Source organism: Bidens hawaiensis, unplaced genomic scaffold, assembly GCF_021521415.1.
Source record: "Bidens hawaiensis isolate Kalapana, Puna unplaced genomic scaffold, B.hawaiensis_p1.1 tig00012097_1, whole genome shotgun sequence".
Classification (NCBI taxonomy): Eukaryota; Viridiplantae; Streptophyta; class Magnoliopsida; order Asterales; family Asteraceae; genus Bidens; species Bidens hawaiensis.
This window is the reverse complement of record NW_027491973.1, coordinates 552,473-569,520: the sequence shown is the minus strand read 5'-3', so window position 1 is coordinate 569,520 and position 17,048 is coordinate 552,473. Positions and strand designations below refer to the sequence as shown.

The following is a 17,048-nucleotide window of genomic DNA, read 5'->3' as shown; positions in this document are numbered from 1 at the left end:
CCGGGTCGGATTGTGGAGCACCCATGGAGTTTACCAGGGAAGAAGTTGATGCCTCTTGAATACCAAGATCCGACGAACGGTTACGAACCCACAAACCCAGATCCAATTCACGCTGGTAATCGGTTTCCCGTTGAAACCCAGATCGGCCGTTACGATTCCTACGAGTTTGAACCAAATCTCACCGGAGAATATAACACCGACGAGTTCGATAGTTTGGCCGAGGTGTACGACCAGGTTTTGGTTTGATTTGAATTTGGATTGAGGAATGGGGAGATAGTGGATTTTAGGAACTGGGTTTTTGTTTGATTTGAATTTGGGATGATGAAAATTTGTAGGTAAGTGGATTTTAGGGTTTGGGATGATGAAAATTTGCAGGTAAGTGGACCTGTAGGTTTTGGGGTTGGTGGTAGGTTTTGGGGTTTTGTAAGTTATAATTTGCGGTACAGACGAAAAGACAAAAATGCCCTCACATGCGACTCACGTGAGGGTATTTAACTGAGTTTTTCTAACCTAGTTAGCGTAAAGGACATAACGTGTAGGAAAAAAATGTTTAAAGGATACCGCCTGCAAGGAAACTAAAAAAAGGACACGAACCGTAATTTGGCTTTTTTTAAAGGACAAAATTTGTAATTCTGCCATCTAAAATAGCAACAAAAACTACTTTTGATCAGGATATGATGTCTGGTGAGATGTTCCCTATTCCGCTTCAAGATCGCCATCACCAACCACCACCGCCACCGAATGAACCAAACCCTAACTCTAAGCCCATCTCCAATCTCAAGAAGAAAAGAAACTTACCGGGTACCCCAGGTATGAACATATATTATCATAAGACGACCGGTTAGTTGTCCGGTCTGAAAACATTGTACATAACATTTTTCCATTTCAAAGGAACACACACATATATAAGTTAATTTAAAGATTTCTTGATAGTTTAACGTGGTTACAAGATACAATCAAATTTAGTCGATGAATTTGTCTAGAATAATTAAATCCTACTTCTAGAGCTATAATAACTTTTCACTAATTTCTACATAGGTTTTAGATGATTTAGATTTCTCAATTTCAAATCCAACTCTTTGGCGTTGACACGTGGATTTATACATCTATAACTTGATCGAAAAAACATTACCCTTCAAGTACGGATCAATTAATGAATCTTTCCAAAAATATGAAACTATTACTCAATCATTGTCATACTAAAAGGATCCATCTTGTTTTGTATGGATGTAGTTATTAAATGGTTAAATATATATATATATATATTGTGTTGAATTATTATGTTGATTATAATTTTAATTAAACAGATCCAGATGCTGAAGTGATGGCGCTTTCACCGAAATCGCTAATGGCAACAAACCGATTTGTATGCGAAATCTGCAACAAAGGTTTTCAAAGAGACCAAAACCTACAACTTCATAGGAGAGGTCACAATTTACCATGGAAGCTAAAGCAAAGGAACAACAAAGAACCCATAAAGAAGAAAGTGTACATATGCCCAGAAAAGACTTGCGTGCACCACGATCCGTCTCGAGCACTCGGAGATCTGACAGGAATCAAGAAACATTATAGCCGGAAACATGGAGAGAAGAAATGGAAGTGTGAAAAATGTTCAAAGAAATATGCAGTTCAATCTGACTGGAAAGCTCATTCCAAGACTTGTGGTACCAGAGAGTACAAGTGTGACTGTGGCACACTTTTCTCCAGGTTTGTACCTACTAGTTATAATTAATATCTAGGATTAACCTTGGTTTTTTGTTTTGTTGAAAATGGGGAAATAAATGCCTTCAACTTAATTCACTTGACTTTTAAAGACAAAAGTTTTGGACCTTTTGGATTAGTAGGTGGTTGATTTAGGGTTTAACTACTTAACTAGCTAATTTTAGGCATTTTTTACGTTACAATTAAAAGATTAAATACAAAAAAGTAACTGATTAATATTGTTGATAAATAATGGAAAAATAATTAAGTGCCATTAATTTTTTTTTTCTTCTTTTATAATTGTAACAAGCAAGGTTATTAAAAGATTAATTAAAAGTTTTTTCAGTTTTAGACAGTTGGGTACCTCTACAAGTGAAGTTATATAGGTTGTAAATATTTTTAAGCTAGCTTGGTGAGGTGTCAACCGAACTCTAGGATTTTTCGCAAAAATTAATTTAGCGTATACGCTTTTTCACAAAACTCTAGTTTGTTTGCAGAGGTAGTGAAACTGCTTAAAAGTACAAGAACTTCTAATTAAAGATACTTAGTTAATTCTAAACCACCTACTATTCCAAAAAAATTCAAAGCGACTGATTAGCTAGTATCATGTTTTAATGATTTAAGTTATAATTCATAGGGCTTTCTGTGATGCATTGGCTGAGGAAAGTGTGAGACTTAGCTCGGTGATTCCAAATAACCTCGGCTTGAAAGCCGAAGGCATGAATGAATCCGTGATGAACCCTAATTTCCCTCATGGGTTTTCTGGGATCACACAATTCGGGTCTGGTTTCCGGAACGATTTCACAGATCAAAATAAGCCAAGATTATCACTTTGGTTAGACCAAGCAAATTCCCAGCTCAATCTTTCTCCAATGGATCAAATGAGTATGAACTCAAATCTCTACATGTCATCAAGCTCCACAGGGTTAGCGGATATGGTCAATGCTTATGGCTCATCTTCAATGGCTAACTTTGCAAATTCAAACCAAGTGGCAGGCTTATCATTAACATCATTGCCAGAAGATCTAAAAGAGGAAACCCTAGCTTCTTTATACTCAATGAACCAGCCTCATCAATCCGAATCCACCGGTCCAATGTCTGCGACTGCACTACTTCAGAAAGCGGCTCAAATGGGTTCGACTACGAGCAATCCATCGGTTTTTGGAACGAGTTTCGGGCTCATGAACTCCTCATCCACCACATCAAACACTGCAGTCAGCTTGGTGAAAAACAATAATATGTTACAAGTTTCTAGTGCAATGAACAACAATTCTTCAAATTCGAGTCCTCGTGTGAGCAATCTCGACCAGCAACAAATGATCATGTCAAGAAACGAAACAATGGCACCATTGAAGATGATGCAACAGAGCTTTAGTGGAGTCGACAACGGATTGACACGAGACTTCTTGGGAGTGGGAGGAGAAGGTGGCCGACCATTGTTGCCACAAGATCTAGTGAATTTTGCATCTTATGGTTCAACCAATATGGGATCAATTAGGCAATTCGCTAGTAATAATTAGATGTTGAACTTCAATAAGTTGTTTTATTGATTTGTATCTCTTCATCACGTGTGTTTAATGTAGCATAATAATCATGTATTTATAGACTCGATTTTTTGCCAATGGTTGCACTTTTATTGGAAAACAAACATTGTTCTGTTGTTAATTGACATTATTGGGATGTCAATAAGATTGTAAAAAGCCGCTTTTTACGTATATGCAAGTCAATAAACCATTTATAAGTTTACCAGGACTATTTTTATATACGAACCTTTATGTTTTTATTTGTAAATGTAAGAAGAAACATATATACAAAGCTAAATATATTCATGCTTGAATTGGCCACTTGTTACAACTTTGATATTGAAAATGTAAAAAACGATTTACAAACATATATCCTTTAAAAAATTTTACTTTAATTGTCCGAAATTAATGTCCTTTTTACTTATTATTATTATTATTATTATTGTTATTTTACTTTTTTGTACATCTTCACTTTCTATCAGATATGTATATATGCTGAATCAAATAAGAATAGGCCGAGTTTAAGTGATAGGTTTGCTAAGTAAGTAGGTATGAACCAATGAACAAGGCAATTGATGCTAAAGATGGATGACTAGATGTTAATTTTGTGATTAATGTTGTGCTAGTTAACATTATGGCTTATGGCTGAGAGAGCAAATATGAATACACACTACCATCTTTTAAGGCATATAACTTCTATATGATTTATTATTTAAAAGTATATATAATAATATTGAGCATTCTTTCTTTTTAATTTGAGTATTTTGTATTGCCACATATATTTTAACTACTTTTTAAATGTATGTATGTATATATGTATGTCATGTATGTATGCATGCATGCATATGGATCATACAGATCGTAACACAATCTCTCACTATTATTATTGGATGTATCCCTCCCATACTAATTTAGTCACATCGTGTTCCGCTTTACTCACTATGCAAATGTTTAATGTTTAAGTTTAGCATAAATGTATACATTTGACCAACCCTATTTATAATCGTACGTTATTTACATATAGTGCAAAGTATACGATACATAAAAATATTTATACATATAAGAAGAATGTTATGTATTATCATAGTGAACTTCTTTTATAGAATTTTAGCATCAACAGTCTATTCCAAACGTAGATAATGTATATTGAACTCTATTTATTTGACATACCATTTTAGCTCGGTCCAATTTAAATGAGATATCGAAAACTAAAGTGAGGCAAAGTAGAATTATTGTAGGGCCCATATGTGTTGGAAATGGACTATACAAAAAAAATGTCATTCTCACTCACAGTCATGGGATGCTTTTTTGTGTCTTTTTGTTTTTCTTGGTGTCGTGTGCCGTTTATCTTTTACCCTTGAAAATCTTTTTTTGCCTTTTATTTATTTTCTTTATTTTTTTCCCTAAAGGTACTAAGGTAGAACCTTGAAAAGAAAAAATTATTTTGTCTTGCTGACCTAGAGGTCAAAGGTATTCTCCTGGCTACTTTGGTCAATGTTTGTGGGTTCTTTAAAGTTCTTTTGAGTAAATTTTTAACAAACGTTTTGAAGGTTTATATATTGATGCTCTTAGTGGGCATCACCCATAAAAATAGGTGTAAAACCACAAAAGAATGAGTAAAAAGATTTATATGCACGTAACTAGAGCAACAAAAAAAATCAAAGAATATACAGTTTTCACTATTGTTTTCTTTAGATTTGGAACCAAAATTGTCTTCACCGGTTTTTTTTTCACGTATTTTTTATATACGAAGTTACTTTTTAATGCGGGCTTATGCATTTCTAATACAACAATGTGCCAAAACATTGGCAATAGTGTGTAAAAAAATGCATGGGCAAGCTTCAAGCCTGCAAGCTATTGTTACATATTTGGAGTTTTGGACGCACATATTTATAATTGAGTTTTAACTTATAAAAGGCTTTAGCATGATGAAGGGTCAATACATCAAGACGACAAACTTTAAAAAGAAAGAACAAGAAGAAGTTAATAAAATAAATGAAAAATGTTACTAGTCATGTAATGATGTAAGTCTTTAATTAGTAAATATGTTGGCCACTTTAAACGATCGAACTTAAGGAAAATGATACTTCATAACATTACTCTTACTTTTTGAGACATATTTTGATATCATAATTAACTTTATCCTATTTGGATTCTTTAAGCATTTACTATCTAGCCTTTTTCGCTTATGTCCTGCATCAATTGGTATTAAATATGTTGGTTACTTTGATTAAAACTTAGCGCATAGCGATTATTGCAATAGCATACAAATAGAGCCTTATTTGACTTGTTTGGGATAACTTTTGATATAATAATAATAATAATAATAATAATAATAATAATACGGGAAGGTTAACGTACAAATGAAATTTGCGTGCAAATTATGAGAATCAAGTATTGTAATTATATATACAAGTAGAGTAATTATGTAATTACTTTATGATATAATTATATAATTACTCTACTTAATTTATGATTACTCTACTTAATTCTCACAATTAACACATTAATTTCATTTGTATTTGATACAAACTCATAATAATAATAATAAAGAGTAAAATGTGGATTTCATCCTTATGATTTATTAAAATTTGTTCAGTAAAAAAGACTAGGGGCAGCGTCATGTGTACAGTGGAGGGGTATAAATACGCATGATTAAATATAACTTTTTAAAAATTATTGAAAGTAAATAAAAGTTTATTCTTTTCAATTCCCTTCCCAGTTACAAGTAACTCTTATTGAATTTTAAAATTTTAAGAAAAATTGTTACATTAATTCATAAGATTCTATTTGATGCCTGATTGGTACTACATATTGTATATAACTTTTGTTGTCGTCAAATGTCAAATACTTAAAAGTTGTGAAGAATTGCCTTTCGTATTTCAGCTGTTGGTCCCAATTACAAATTTTCCTCTCTGTTTCTTGTTTTATGTTTTATCTTCAGCTCACACACAGTGTCAGCTTAGATATCGAAAAAGCAATGAAGTTGGTCTCTTACCCCCCAAAATAAATATTTGATTGTCGCTATATTCTGAACATCTTTATGAAATTTAGGTAGCGTTTGGTATGCATGAATGATAGGAGGAATGGAATGATTCATTACGTAGAAATAAAAAAAATGGTGTTTGGTTGCTCAATGGAATGGAACCATCCATTACATATGGAATCCCATTCCATCAAAACCATTCATTCCTACCCCCTCTTTTTTTTTTTCATTCCATTCCTTATTCACCATACTTTCTCAACAACACCATCACCGCCTAACAACAACAACTACCATTACCATCGCCATCACCATTCATTCCTACCCCCTCTTTTTTTTTTCATTCCATTCCTTATTCACCATACTTTCTCAACAACACCATCACCGCCTAACAACAACAACTACCATTACCATCGCCATCACCGATACCTTACCGCCGCCACCACCTTACCACTAACGCAACCACCGCCACAGCCGTCGCCACCATTGTCGCTATAACCACCGAAAACATTGTCACCGCCGCCGCCTGACCATCACCGCCACCCTACCAATGCTACCACCGCTTGACCACCGCCACCCCCACCACACCTTCGCCACTACCACCACCATTTTCGTCGCCGGAGCTAACACCACCACCATCGCCATTGCGGTTTTTCTTCTTTTTTTTTTGTAAAAAAAATTATTTTGTGATAGGAGTGTTTTTATTATTTCTATTTCAATCATACAATTTTTTAGGATACCAAACAACATAAGTAATAATTCATTTCATTCTCATAGGTTAACCAAACAACATAAGGAATGGAATGATCATTTTCTTTCCCTTGTCCATTCTATTCTGTTGGTTCTATACGGGTGTAGCCCCGGTCCGTCTTGGGTTGGGCAGTTGAAGACTTGAAGGGTTGAATGGGCTGGCCACCCACTGAACTTTAGTGGCCCGTTTACTTTATTTCTTGTAACTTTTAGAAAAAGAAATAAACCCTAGTTAGCCTCCCTATATAAACCATATTGTATCATGTATTTTGTGAGCACCTCAATAAAAGAAGAGACCCTGTTCGTTGCCCGTGGACGTAGGTTACACACCGTGACCGAACCACGTAAATCTCGTGTTCCTATTTTACTGCTTTACGATTGTATTATTATTATTGTTTGTGTCCGTGATTAACCTACTGCCACCGTCAACATTATTCTATTGCTATAGTGATTGTTTTTTGTGTGAAGTAATATCACACAATTATTTGTGTGAGATCTACATTAAATTCTGTTGACATCATCTAATATTATCAAGATTGCAAAGCCAAACGAAGCCATTATATATATTTACTGAACGTCGTAACCCAAATTGCAAGTTAGTTAGTATTTTAGTGTAATTGGATTAACTGGTCAATCAATTTAATTATAGTAAACATTAAGCAAGTTCGGGATGTGCGAAGTGCACGCTTTCTTTAGTTTACTATGATGTTAGGGGCGAAGCCCCTAACGAACGGGGGTCCGGGGGCAGCGCCCCCGGTTGCAGGGTTCTAGGGGCAGCAGCCTCTAGTAGGGTCCAAGGGGCAGCGCCCCTGGCTGGGCTGCCAGGTCAGCTTGGAAAAATTTTATTTTTGTTAATATTGCTTCATTAAAATTTCATTAGAAAAATGAATTTTATGATTATGTCATACATAATCATAAGTTTAATTTGGAGTTTATTTATTAACGAATTTTGAATTTTGAATAGATAACTGCTTAAAGTAGTTGTCTAACTTTGAAACTACCTGAAAACTGCCCTAGGTTAATATATCGTTCATATTTGGATTGACGACTTTTCTCTAGTTCATCTTCCTCACAAATTCCATACGAAATTCTTGTCTCAAGTTAGAGTTTTATCCGATTAAAGTATTTTGGAGAACCACCAAAATAACTTTTAATCTGAAAGTTATCACACGACTTTCTAAATAATCCAGGTTGCTATTTTGAAATCCCCAACAAAAGATTAAAAGTTATTGCTTGTTGAAAGATGTCAAACGGAGAGTCTTCTAAGAACGTGATTGAGAAATTCGGGAAATTGGAGAAGTTTGAAGGGATCGATTTTCGTAGATGGCAGAAAAAGATGCACTTCTTTTTAACCACTCTCAAACTTGTGTATGTACTGAGTACACCGATGCCTGCAGTGGAGATGAGTGATGAGAACGTCACAATGCAGCAGACCCGAAGGCAGACCAAATGGAAAAACTATGATTATCTGTGTCGAGGTCACATATTAAATGGTATGTCTGATTCATTGTTTGATGTTTATCATAGTGTAGAATCTGCTAGTGAATTATGGGAAACTCTAGAATCAAAATACATGGCAGAAGATGCATCTAGTAAGAAATTCCTTGTTGGTAATTTCTTAAACTATAAGATGATTGATTCTAGATCTGTGATGGAACAATATAATGAGTTGTTGAGAATATTAGGGCAGTTTAAGCAGTATAACATGAACATGGATGAATCAATTGCCGTGTCGAGCACGATTGATAAATTACCTCCTTCTTGGAAAGATTTTAGAAACACCATGAAACATCAGAAGGAGGATATACCATGGTTGAATTAGGAACCACGTTTCAAATAGAAGAGTCTATAAGGGCTCAAGAGAAAGTGTGGATTAAAGAACCCACGGGCCCTAATTCTGTTAACATGGTCGAATCATCTAAGGTTGCTGAAAAACGCAAAGGGAAACGAAAGTTTCAAAGTTCCAACAATTTCAATCCCAATAAGAAGTCAAAGTCAGTGTGTTGGAAGTGTGGAAAGCTCGTTCACTTAAAAAAGGAATGTCGGACCGGTAAAAGTGATGGAAAAGGCAAGTTAGATGGTGCTGGTCCAAGCGGGTCTAAGGACTCGGGAAAACAACAAGGTCAGGCTTTAATACCTAGTTATAATTCGGTACAGAATTATTGTTCTTTAATATCTCAAGCATGTTATGTGCAGGATGATGATATTGCCTGGTGGGTGGATTCAGGAGCAACAAGTCATGTTTGCAAAAATCTCCAATGGTTTAGGAAGCTTGAACCAGTTGAAGATGGATCTACTTTAATCATGGGAAACGTTGCTACTGAACCTATCAAGGGTTTAGGATCTGTTGAACTTTTATTTACTTTCGGAAAACATTTGCTTTTAAATAATGTCTTGTATGTACCGGGGATTCGAAAGAATCTGCTGTCTGGTATTGCTTTGAATAATTATGGTTACAAACAAGTGATTGAAAGTGACAAGTTTATCTTGTCAAGACATGGTTTCTTTGTTGGCTTTGGTTATCTTTGTAATGTGATGTTTAAGTTGAATTTGGATGTTCCTTTTCATAATTCTGTTTGCTTGATTTCTACTAGCTCTAATAGAACTTTGGATAAATCTGTTTTATGGCATGCTAGATTAGGACATGTTCATTATAAAAGGTTAAAAGATATGTTTAAAATAAGTTTAATACCTGGTTTTGATATTATTAATGGAAAATGTCATACTTGTGATTTAACTAAGATAACTAGAAAACCTTTTACAAATCGAGTAAATAGAGAATCCAAGGTATTAGAACTGATTCATAGTGATTTATGTAATTACAATGGTACGCCATCTTTAGGAAATAAAATATATGTAATTACATTTATTGATGATTCTTCTAGATTTTGCTTTATTTATTTACTACATGCTAAAGATGAATCACTTGACAAATTTAAAATATATAAACAAGAAGTTGAATTACATCAAAATGAGTTGATCAAAAATCTTCGTACTGATAAAGGAGGTGAGTTTTATGATCCGGAATATTTTCAATCTACCGGTATAATACATCAAACAACGGCTCCTTATACACCACAACAAAATGGTGTGGCGGAAAGGAAGAATAGGACCTTAAAAGAAATGGTTAATGCTATGTTATCCTATTCTGGTTTAAGTGATGGATTTTTGGGTGAGGCTATGTTAACAGCATGTTATTTATTGAATAGAGTTCCAAATAAACGGAATAAAATAACCCCATATGAACTTTGGTACAAAAAGTCACTAAATTTAAGTTTTCTTAAAGTTTGGGGATGTAGAGCCGTGGTTAGGCTAACTGAACCAAAAAGGAAAACTTTGGGTGAAAGAGGTATAGATTGCATATTTATTGGTTATGCTGAGCATTCCAAGGCTTATAGATTTTATGTATTAGAACCTAATGACTCAATGTCTATAAACACTGTTATAGAGTCAAGAGATGCAATATTTGATGAACAAAGATTCACTTCCGTACCTAGACAAAAGGACATGAGTCATAGTTTGAAGATATCTCAAATTATAGATGAAGATGTACCATCAACCAGCACTGAACCAAGAAAAAGTACAAGAATAAATAAACCTAAAAATTTTGGTGATGATTTTCAAGTTTATTTAGTTGAAGGGTCAAGTGATGGGATTGTATCCCAATATCAATATTGTTTTAATATTGAGGAGGATCCAAGAACATTTAGTGAAGCAATGGCATCTAGGGATGTTGCTTTCTGGAAAGAAGCAATTCAAGATGAAATTGATTCTATAATACAAAACAATACTTGGAAACTTACTGACTTACCCCTTGGGTGTAAACCATTGGGAAGTAAGTGGATTTTCAAAAAGAAAATGAAGGTGGATGGTAGCATAGACAAGTTTAAAGCCCGATTGGTTATCCAAGGTTTTAGACAAAATGAAGGCATTGACTTCTTTGATATATATGCACCAGTTGCTAGGATTTCGACCATTAGGTTGTTAATAGCACTTGCTGCTATACACAATCTTGTAATTCACCAAATGGATGTAAAAACTGCATTTTTGAATGGTGAATTGGATGAGGAGATCTATATGAAACAACCTGAAGGCTTTGTTTTGCCTGGAAATGAGAATAAGGTTTGTAAATTGATCAAATCGTTGTATGGTCTTAAGCAAGCACCAAAACAGTGGCATCAAAAATTTGATGATGTGATATTGTCTAATGGCTTTATACTAAATCAAGCTGACAAATGTGTATATAGTAAATTTGATGCATCTGGTAAAGGAGTAATAATTTGCTTATATGTAGATGACATGTTGATATTTGGCACTAACCAAGATCAAGCTGATAACACAAAGAAATTTTTGTTATCTAAATTTGCCATGAAAGACATGGGGGAGGCAGAGGTGATTCTTGGTATAAAAATCGCACGTAATAACAATGGTATTACAATTTCTCAATCTCATTATATTGAGAAGGTTTTGAAGAAATTTAACTTCAAAGATTGTTATTCCGTGAGTACTCCCATAGATCCTGATGTTAAGCTTCTACTAAATGAAGGTATTGTTGTAAATCAGCTGGAATACTCAAGAGCTTTAGGATCACTCATGTATGCTATGATAAGCACTAGGCCTGATATTGCTTATGCCGTTGGAAAGCTTAGTAGATATACTAGTAATCCAAGTTCATATCATTGGCAAGCAATTAATCGAGTATTTAGATACTTGAAAGGAACCATGGACTATGGTTTAAGTTACAAAGGATTTCCTTCTATTTTAGAATGATATTCTGATGCGAGTTGGATTACTAATATGAAGATCATTCTTCCACAAGTGGATGGGTATTTCTACTTGGAGGAGGTGCTATATCTTGGGCATCAAAAAAGCAAACTTGTATAACTAACTCGACAATGGAATATGAGTTTGTGGCATTAACAGCAGCTGGTAAAGAAGCTGAGTGGCTAAGAAATTTAATTTATGAAATTCCATTGTTGCCTAAACCGATATCTTCTATATCTATCCGATGTGATAGTGAAGCTACTTTGGCTAAGGCATATAGTCAAGTGTATAATGACAAGTCTAGACACTTAGGTGTTAGACATAGCATGATTCGTGAACTTATAACCAATGGAGTAATATTGGTGGAGTTTGTGAGAACTCACATGAATTTAGCCGATCATTTAACCAAAGGGTTGAGTAAGGATCTTGTGCACAAGGCGGCTATAGGGATGGTTTTAAAGTCCATCTAAAATCTTCCATGTTAAGATACCCAATTCCCATCTAATATGACATTAGGTGCTGAATTTAATGTGGAAAGCTTAACATCTGAAGATTGGAACACATTATTATTTACATCCCAAGGTATGTGTTCAGACCTGCAAGTTGAGGAGGTTGAAGTATAACTTCTTAATAGTTCTTTTGAAAAATTGCATATGCAGGTGCAAGAACAAAAGAACTACCTATATGAGTATGAAGTTTAGCTGCTTCAAGAAGCTGGGACTTGGCTTTGATATGCTTATGAAGGATTAGGACACCAAGCTAGTAAAATAAAGTGTCATGTAAGAATATGTAAGTATGTAAACTTATGTGTATATTATCTTTGAGTATTCACTATGAATAGCAAGGGTTCAATCCATAGCGACTCCCTAATGTTCGGATATTTGGAATGTGTAATATACTAAGATGAAATTCAATCGTCACGACATTTCATTTATGCATAAGTTTGTTTGTTTGTGAGAAGTTTAAGTTAATCAAGGATTGCACTAAAATGGGGGAGGATTGTTAGTATTTTAGTGAAATTGAATTAACTGGTCGATCAATTTAATCATATTAAACATTAAGCAAGTTTGGGATGTGCGGAGTGCACACTTTCTTTAGTTTACTATGATGTTAGGGGCGAAGGCCCTAACGAACGGGGGTCCGGGGGCAGCGCCCCTGGCTGGGGTTAAGCTGCCACCCCGGTTGCAGGGTTCTAGGGGCAGCAGCCCCTAGCAGGGTCTAAGGGGCAGCGCCCCTAGCTGGGGTTAAGTTGCCAGGTCAGCTTGGAAAAATTTTATTTTCGTTAATATTGCTTCATTAAAATTTCATTAGAAAAATGAATTTTATGATTATGTCACACATAATCATAAGTTTAATTTGGATTTTATTTATTAACGAATTTTGAATTTTGAATAGATAACTGCTTAAAGCAGTTATCTAACTTTGAAACTGCCCTAGGTTAATATATCGTTCATATTTGGATTGACGATTTTTCTCTGGTTTATCTTCCTCACAAATTCCATACGAAATTCTTGTCTCAGGTTAGAGTTTTATCCGATTAAAGTATTTTGGAGAACCACCAAAATAACTTTTAATCTGAAAGTTATCACACGACTTTCTAAATAATCCAGGTTGCTATTTTGAAATCCCCAACACAAGTATCGATTATCAAGAGCAGTTCCAATCAGACGTTCGATAGGAAGCTAAAAGCATCGATTCAGGTTCTATTTTGGGTTGTTTGTTTCGGTTTAAATTAGTATTATTTTTGTCATGTATTCTGCTGCGAATATTACTTCTCGTATTATTGTTCGTTTTAGAAATCAATTAGAAATACCGTTAAGTTCTTAAGGCCCGAGCCGTTGTATTGTATTGATTTTTGTAGACCCATCCGACTCCTTTCGGGCCAGCCGCGTACACGTAATACCTAACACATTCCTTCTTCCATTTTATTCCCCCTTCATTCCATTACCTCCAACCAAACATACCCTTTACATTTTTAATACATTGAAGTTATTATCTATTCATACAATAAAGCTAAGTAATATAAACTTTATTATGTTTTTAACAGATATATAGAGAGAGACTCAGTGCAGCGGGCTTAATGGTGAAGATCACTCCCTAGCTTGCCAAGTTTGCCGTCAAGTAGAGTGAGAGTGATCTATTTCTTGTTCTTTGATGTAAATGATCGTTAAATAACACAAACCAAATGTATGCTTAGTATTTTACCATCTTTAAAATAACTAGTAAAATTCCCTTGCGTGTTGTGGTGGGAAAACGGTCGGTATCGACTCGGTTCATTACGGTATCGATATGATAAAGGCACTCAGCATATAAACTGAAAATCGGATTTTAATAGTCCAAACTATCACCCGTTGGCTTATAATAATTTATAGTTACACTTAACGATTGATAATCTTAACCTTTACGTTTGTTGCCAAGAACAATCTCGATAACATAATCCTTAAAATTTTGCACTTAATTTGTATTTGATTTAAACTCAATTTCACTCATGTTTCTTCATTTCATTCATAATCAATATTGTGAGAGAAATCGAGTGAAAATCAAGTATAAATCTTTGAAGATTATGCTATCGGAATTGTTTTTAACAATACAAATTAAACTTAGTATTAAATTCTAATTTTCTTTTTTTATATATTAGATTACTTTGTCAAAAAGAGAAAGTGAACCTACAAGTGTAGGGCGCTATTTGTGTACTTCATAGAAAGTCATTCATTGACTTAACAATGCAGTATTTTACTTTATACTATAGCTGCTACTCTAGCGCTTTAGGGAGCCCTGTGTTTAAGGTCAATATCTAAAACAGTAAATATTACTTTTTGGTGTTAACTTATAATTTAATTAACTTTATTGAAATTATATAAATTGGTTAGTTTTGGTACTTGATAGGTCCCACTTTGCAAGGACTTCTTTGATTTTACCTATTTGCCCTTTTTAAAAGGATCATCTTTTCAAGATTTGGATCCGTGGGAGTGGGTAGACGTAGAGGTGTGCAACGGTACCGGTTAACCGAATCAACTCGAAAATCAAATCGAAGGCAAACCGCTTGAAACCGATAATGTAGAAATTAACTGGTTTGGAAGTTGGAACCAATTGAAACCGTAGGTTTAGAACCAGCTTGTAATTTTCTCCACCGAAATCGGTTCCAAACCGGTTAACCAATCCGAAACCGGCCAAAACCGACAAAAAATAGATCAAAACTCGAACTGAAACCAATCGTAACTTGGCCAATAAACCGGTTTCAATCCAAATGGGAACCGATCCTAAACCGGTTTTGACTTTTGTTGACCAAACCGAACCAATTTCAACTCAAACCGATTTTGGTTTTTATGCCGGTTTGTGCACCTCTAGGTAGACCTATGACCTTTTACATTTTATTATTTAAACTGATTGTATCGTATTGTTGAATAATTAACAAGAGCTAGTTATCGTTTCTCGTCACTGTCACGTATGCAGCTGAGCAATAACTAGTCACCCGTTAAATCAAGCGTCGTGGGTTAACTATGTTTAAATACATTTAAAAGAAAGCGATTGATTATTAGTGGGGATGGACCCCCTTTATTGTGACAGCGCCGTTATTGTGTTAACGCTGGAGGGGGAGGGGAAGCAAGGCGCTGAAGGGTGTAAGATTCGGCCCCTCGTACAACCAATATAGTGCGCTTTGCGAACAAAGGTACGCTCGCGCTGTCTTGTTCTCTGTTGCGAACTGGGATCGCTCGCTAGCTCATGGATTTGTTTTTTGTTGCCCCAGTGAAGACTTCTCAGGAAATCACCCATCCTAGTACTACTTCCAAGTTCCAAGTTCCACCTGAGCACGCTTAGCCTCTCCTCTCGTCCACTAGCATTGAGCCTAAAACGCGTTGGTGATTTAAGAGGCGGGGCTTTTACTTATTAACCAAGAATCTCTCCTGCTCACGGGCGATGTGGGATTTGCCTAAGGTGTTACAAACACCACCATCCAAAAAATGAGATGTTTGTCGCACCCTTGACGAATGTCACATTGGTCGTGGACATGAGAGATTATTGGTTCATAAGTAAATGTTCAGTCTTTAAATCACCAACGCATTTTGGACTTAATACTAGTGGATGAGAAGAGAGCTCCACAGTTAAGCGTGCTCGGATGAGAGTAATATTAATTAGCTTGGCGACCTTCTAGGAAGTATCCACATGGGTAACCAAAAACAAATTTGTGAGCTCATCGTGAGCAAAGCGAACAATAATGATGGTGCGAGGGCCGAATGTTACAAAAGGTGGTGTGGTTTGACAAGTTGAGGTAGCCCAATGGCGCCTCCCTACCTAGCACAACATACACACGGACTTAATAAACTTATATGAACCAAGATGGTGTTCGAGGGTATTTTTTGTTTGCAACCATTTGATTTTTATGAAGCGCATTTAAAAGCCATGTCGTCGTTCGCTTCCCTAGTGGGCAGCGGCAAATCTAGCATCTACCCCTCAATAATTTTTTACAAAGTATATTTTCAGTATAAAATTTTTTTAGCTCGTGCTACCAGTTAATTTCTCTTTTAAATCCGTCACTATGTTTCTTCATATTAGATGTGCTCTTAAATGTACAAAATACATTATTCATTATTCATTTATTTTGCTTCTCTTTTAAAATTTTGTTAGTGATATGTCTTCTAGTACAGTTCTTATGTCATATCGTGTACATTGCATTTAAGTATTTTATTTTTCTTATTTAATCAACGATGATATAAAAAAAGTGAGGATAAAATACCAAATGAAATTAATAACTCCATCTGGGCCTTTTCTGGAATGATTCAACCCAACGTTTTGCTGTGGGCTACAAGCCTACAAATGAGCTCGGGCTTTGTGTGTACGATACCTGGGCGGCTGGGCTTACATGTTACTTCTTACAGATTTTATTACATAAATAAAAGATTATGCAATCTTAATATCTTATTATCATATTATGTTTACAAATTACAGAAGTTTCGTCCATTTAGTACTTTTAACCATTTGAGAAATCTTTTGACAATTCATAAGATTATTCCTCACTACAATAACTAATTTTAAGCAAAAGTTGCTTTGATATATAAGTGTACCAAACTTTAAAAAAAAAAAGTTGGAAAGATATATGGGATATTCCTTAAAATATGAGTTAATTACATAAATGTTCCCGTGCCCTCACTTTCTCCTCTCAATATTCCGCTATAAATTTTCAATGAAAATGTAGTTATATTTGAAATCAAGCATTTCTTAGTGCCATAATCATACCGAGTCGAAGCAAATTCAAGAACCGACCAAACAACATAGGTAACATTGTCGTTTTTATCGGACTGGTATTCGTTTTATGATTTTCGATTGAT

General features: G+C 35.0%; 1 protein-coding gene across 1 annotated transcript; it reads left to right on the top strand.

Annotated features, from left to right (window-relative positions):
• Positions 1-645: 645 nt before the first annotated feature.
• LOC143539985 (zinc finger protein JACKDAW-like) lies at positions 646-3,348 on the top strand. Its single transcript, XM_077033157.1, has 3 exons — positions 646-810; positions 1,308-1,721; positions 2,326-3,348. The coding sequence occupies exons 1-3, from the start codon at positions 675-677 to the stop codon at positions 3,219-3,221; spliced, it is 1,446 nt and encodes a 481-aa protein (XP_076889272.1). The 5' UTR covers positions 646-674; the 3' UTR covers positions 3,222-3,348.
• The last annotated feature ends 13,700 nt before the right edge of the window (positions 3,349-17,048 follow it).

Bases quoted from the DNA above. Each gene is read 5' to 3' on its own strand.
- LOC143539985 (XM_077033157.1), top strand. From the start codon at position 675: ATGATGTCTGGTGAGATGTTCCCTATTCCGCTTCAAGATCGCCATCAC. The intron at 811-1,307 runs GTATGAACATAT...TTAATTAAACAG, and splicing joins AAACTTACCGGGTACCCCAG to ATCCAGATGCTGAAGTGATG. The intron at 1,722-2,325 runs GTTATAATTAAT...TAATGATTTAAG, and splicing joins CTCCAGGTTTGTACCTACTA to TTATAATTCATAGGGCTTTC.